Below are 5425 nucleotides of genomic sequence, written 5' to 3'. Positions count from 1 at the left end.
ATATTTTGAGGCTCAGTGTTCATTTGACTTCACATGTTCCCCTTCCAACAATTTGAGCACCAGCAGGTAGAGTGCCTCCTCTGCTCTCAGCCTGCCATCACATTCCCAGTCTTTATCCCACCCCTTTAAAAAAGGGCATCATTTAATTTAGTGAACAGGAGCTAGAGACAGTACAAAGAGGGCATCAGAGCACTTAGTAAAATGAACTGCACTGAAAGAAAGGAGTGTACTACTTTGCCCTTCAAGATGAGTCATCAGGTTGGAGTGAAAAAGTCTCACAAAAATGAGCCAGAGGAAAAGGTGAATAATTGGACCTGGTGTAACTCAGAAGAGGCAAAGCCATCACATTTCAGTTCCCAGTCTAGAACTGATGAACTTACAGAAACTGTCCCCTGGCAAAGGAATATCCAGTGTATCATGGTTGAACACATTAGTGCATGGGGAATATACATTATAAATAAGGAGTCGATTTCCATCTCATTACTTTAATCATGTTGTCAAAATAACATATATTTTATACATATATACATAAATGCTCCACTTGTTATAAGAAAATATGTAGCATAAAAGAAGTCCCTGAGACATATCCAAGGATGATTTAGAACTTACTCAATGCAATTATTCACCATATAAGTTACCAAAGACTTGACTCCTCTCCTTGGCATCTGAGATTTTTAAAATTTTTAAAAATATATGTTTTAAAATAATAATCAGATTCTCCCTCTCTGGTGCCTGGTCTTCTGTCAGTTTAAATTTTATTGCTGTTGGGCGTTAAGTCATTTCCAGTCTATAAGGAAGGCACAGTGGGAGATGAAAGCTCAATAGAACGATAGCAAGTGGAACTAGAAGGTCCCAGAGATGCTTTTGTCCAACCCCCTCATTTTGCAGGTCAAGCAACAGAGGCTCAAAGGGGTCGTGACATGCACAAACACAGCTAGTTCTGCCATTACTACTGTAATCTTGGGCAAGTCCCTCAAGGAGTCGGACCTTGGCTCCTTCCTTGTTAAAATGACTGATGACAATCACAGCTAATGTTTTCCAAGTGCTTCCTATGCACCAGGAACTGTGCTGAGCACTTTGTGTCTTTTCTAATCCCTTCTGCACCTCAGTAATTCAAATGATTTATGATTCAGCTGTTGTACCTGAGCAGGACTGAGGGATCCTTTAGGACAAAATGGTCTAATCATATGGAAAATTACTATTGTTCACAGCAGAACTCTGTATAAAACTAATCAATCTTGGACCCTACCCACTATTATTAAGCACTGAACGTCCTTAAACAATAAATTGAGAAGACAAAGAACATTACTTCAGGTAGTACATCAGCTGGCCTTCTAATCAATTTATGGTCTGCATAGCTAGAATGCCACTTTAAACATAGAGTTTCTGCCAAGTGTTTTCTCAAAGTTCTCTGTATACTTTTTTGGCACTGGTAGATTATAAGAACCTTAAAGAGAGAAATCTTGCCTTAGACAAATTTGTATCTTCCCGGGGTTCCCCAGCCCAGTGTTTGGCATGGAGTAGGAACACACTGACAACTTTTGAAAATGCTGCACATTCAACAACTTAAAATCAATACATATATTTTCAAGGTTGGTCCCGTAGCATACTCTCAACAGGATCTGAAATGTGAGGATAGGCTGTACTGTACAATTATGCAGACTAGGAGGGCAATCTGCTGGCCCCAAGAATTACCGATTTATTCTTTAACAAGAGACAGAGTAGGTTAATCATAGACACTAATTTACTTCAGTCCCTAGGAACTGAACATTTAATTAAAAACTGGTGGAATAAAAAACTGCTACTAACCAACACTTGAAAACTTTTTTTCCTTTTGCATAATTCTCTAATACAAAACAATCTCTTTCAATGTTTTGCAGCAGGGTACTGCCAACCTACCTGGAGAACTGACATTGCAATTTAAATTTTGTGTCCTGTAAAGACATGAAATAATTTTGTGGAAAATGACACTGTGGCTTTCTTGCTCTTCTGCTTGTAAACATAGGCTGGATTCTTGGGAAGAAGGGAAAAGAAGGTTGCTTTTGCCTTATTTTCATATCTGTAATTTTAATATGCTTTTAAAAAATGCAGGTTATAGAAAAACATAAAGATACAGAAAAAATAAATTAGGAGATGATTATTCACATTGTACAGGGATTCTGCATAAGGTTCCTTTAAATACTGACCTCCCCCAGGTCATTTAACTTGGGATTTGATATAAAGGCAGCTTATCAGGAATACATTTCTTGTGTAAAGTGAGGTACACATATATTCGTCTCAATTCTCTTTCAAGGACAATCCAGCATCTTGTTTCCATTCATAGTGCAGGGCAACAAACTGTACCTAAGGAACCAGCAATGGCTCCTGAACCACCCTCCTCATCTTTCTTGGGAGCTGAGCCTTCTGGGATCCAACCAACAGAGAGGGCCCACATGCTGCCAGTCCTCCTGCTCTCTGAAACTAGGGGCTTGCTTCGTGTTGGCCCAGACACCAGGGAAATGTAAGTCACAAAGCAGTATGAGATTTGGAGGCACTGGCCACAAAAATGACCTGTGGCAGATGAGGAAATTCAGAGCAACGGACTCAATGGCATCTTGTAGTTTAGCTATTTCTTCACTTTTGCACACTTTACCAGGTGAGGTAGGGCCCCATCCCCACTCCTGAACACTGATAACCACCAATGGCAGAAGGAGCCTGATTGCTAGTTGTGCAAAATACAGGAGAACTGGGGATCCCTCCCACCCCGTCGTAGTACATAATAACAATTGGTAAATCACCTTTTCCTCATATAACAAAAAATGGGTGTTTGGAGAACTTAGTTCCATAATTCGGCAGTCAAGGTGATGGACAGCAGAGCATCAAAAAGTTGAAGACTTGGCCTCCCTGGGTCACACCCGAGGGCGGGCAGCTTCACCGCTCAAACCAGTGGGCCAAGTTGTGTATGCTCTTGGGCCGGTCCCCAGCCCTCTGCACAGCCTGGCAGACCCGGCACCAGGGCTCGTCCCAGAAGGAAGTGATGTGCACAGCGTAGCTCCGGCGCCAGTTGAAGTAGCGGCGATAGGCGGCTGGGTGCCGGTCCAGGAAGAGCAGGTAGGCGGCCAGGGAGGCTGCACTAGGGAAGTCGTCCACATGGATAAAGGCGCCGCGGGGCACGAAACGCTCGTAGTTGGCACGATCCGGGCCCAGCACCACCGGTACCGCCCCTGCCAGCAACGCGTTGCGCCAGAGCTTCTCGGTGATATAATCCAGGTGCTGCGAGTTCTCGAAGGCCAGGTAGAACTTGTAGCGGGCCACCGTGGGCAGGAGCTCGCCGTTGGGCAAAGGCTGCCCTGGCCCGCTCCTGCCGAACACGTCCACCGACACGTGCTGGCTCAGCTGGTGGTAGTAGCGGACCCGAGCCTGGCGCTCGTCCCAGTGGCTCACCACCCAGGCTACCAGACCCCGTTTCCGGGCCAGTGGCGGGACCAGGGCTGGCGGTTGGTCGCTGGGGTGGCTCCTGGGGTAGAGGTAGCCATAAGGCACAAAGACGTCCGAGTCTGCCCGGTAGGAGAGCGTCCAGTTGAAGAGGCTGCTTTCCAGGCTTCGCAGCCCAGGGGAGTGGGAAGGCGACTCGAAGTTCATCCACACCCAACGCTGGCCCGGGGGTCTGGAGCCCCAGACCGCCAAGGTTTCGGCCGCCGCCGCCGCCTCCTCGTTGTCTAATACCCGCAGCTCCAGCTCCTCTGCTGTGCGCCTCTGAATCCCCCAGGGCGGGGGCCAGTCGGGAGGTCCCTTCACGAGGTCCCGGTGGTGGAAAAGCACAGCCTGGGCCTCCCCGTAGGCTGCGCGGTCGGTGAGCAGGCGGCAGCCGCTGATATTGAAGCGCAGTCGGCAGTCGGGCGGCGGCCTCACGGCACCGCCGCGCCCGCCGAAGGGCTCCCACCAAAGCAGCACGCCCACGGGGCACGGCGGGGCCGAGGATGCCCAGGGCAGCGGCGGCAACTGCCCCCAGCAGGCATAGGCGGCCAGTGCCGTGCACATCAGGCCGGCGGCCGCCAGCACGGAGGAAGTCTGGGGTAATCTCCTGCGCCCGCGCCGCCGGCTCGCCGCTCGGCCCCTGGTAGTCCGCATGGCACAAGGAGGCACAGCCGCCGCCGCTCGCCGCGCGTCCGCAGGCGTGGAAGAGCGGCGCCCGCTCTCATGCTGTCGCTTGCCGCACCTCCGCAGGCCCTGGAGCAGGAGGGGGCGGCCTCGGAATCCAAAGGCTCGCGGTTCCGCGTCCCCGCCCCCTGAGTCCTAGGCCAGACGCGCCGCCAGGGCGAGGTGAGCGGGCCAGGCAAGCCGACCGGACACCGCCCGGTGCATCCCCTGCACTGAGACCCCAGGCCTGCCCTCCGGGCCAGGCCCGGGGCGTTTCCTGCTACGCCTCCGCCTACTCCCCACACCCTCCAATGCTACCCGCCTCAGCGAATCTGGGGCCCAGCCCCACAAGCTTCTTGCCCGCTATTCGGAATCCGTGCGCGCCCACCCCCCCGACCTTGCCCGCGGGTCCGCTCCTGGATCCCCCCAGGCGGCGCCCTGGTCCTCGCTCACAGTGGCCGGAACCCTCGCCTTCCAGTGTGAGGGCCGGGTTCACCCCTGGGCAGGTCTGGGGGCGGGGACGCGGGACCCTCCAAAGGCCGCGGCCGCGCGAGAGCAGACGCAGGCACAGACGGAAGGCGAGCCAGGGGCCGAGCCTTTCCGTTGGTCCTGGGATCTGAGTCCACTTCCTTCCGCATGGCTCTGCTCTCCGCCGGCTACCGGGACAGGAGGGAGGGAGGAAGGAAGCCCGAGAGGCCGCAGGAACGTGCGACTGAAGCGTGCGCACGGCGCCGGTGGCCGCCACCTTGTGGCCCCCCAGGTGTGGTCAGTCGCCCGCGGCGCGGCCCATGGCGTCGTGAATTTTGTGAAATTAAACTTTCACTGGGAATTAAGCCCCTACTGTCTTGCAGGTGAGAACATACCTTTTGCCTCCCACCCCCAGCAGAAGATAGAGAAGAGCAAAATGTTTTTGGAACAACTGAAACTTTCCTTAGCTCTCCCACTGAATATTTTCTGACTGCGGCCGCAGCGTTATCTTGTACCAAGCGCTGACAGATGCCTTAGAAAATGATGTAGATAAAGATAGGTTCTTGTCCTCAAGGAGCTTTTTAACCTTTTCAGTGAGGCAGAGGTCACGGGCAACAGTCATGACATCTACAAATACATTCATTTTAGGAATTTTTCTTCTCTACGGCTTACATTTCTGGGTTTTGACCTTCATTTATGTTCAGCTTTTTTCATTGAAATTCTAAATAGGCCACGGGAGGGGCTGCTAACCTAAGGAGAGGAGACAGTTTTTCTTTTGTTTTTTGAAATGAATTCAAACTTTCATGAACAGTTGCAAAAACAATACAAACCCCATACA

The 5425-nt window shown here is 51.2% G+C and overlaps 1 protein-coding gene across 1 annotated transcript; it reads right to left on the bottom strand.

Moving 5' to 3' along the window:
• Nucleotides 1-482: 482 nt before the first annotated feature.
• FUT4 (fucosyltransferase 4) lies at nt 483-4836 on the bottom strand. Its single transcript, XM_037838819.1, has one exon. It carries the CDS (start codon nt 4108-4110, stop codon nt 2911-2913), a length of 1200 nt encoding a protein of 399 aa, XP_037694747.1. The 5' UTR covers nt 4111-4836; the 3' UTR covers nt 483-2910.
• Nucleotides 4837-5425: the final 589 nt, after the last annotated feature.

Source organism: Choloepus didactylus, chromosome 6 (genome assembly GCF_015220235.1).
Source record: "Choloepus didactylus isolate mChoDid1 chromosome 6, mChoDid1.pri, whole genome shotgun sequence".
Taxonomy (NCBI): Eukaryota; Metazoa; Chordata; class Mammalia; order Pilosa; family Megalonychidae; genus Choloepus; species Choloepus didactylus.
This window is presented reverse-complemented; position numbering and strand designations above follow the sequence as displayed.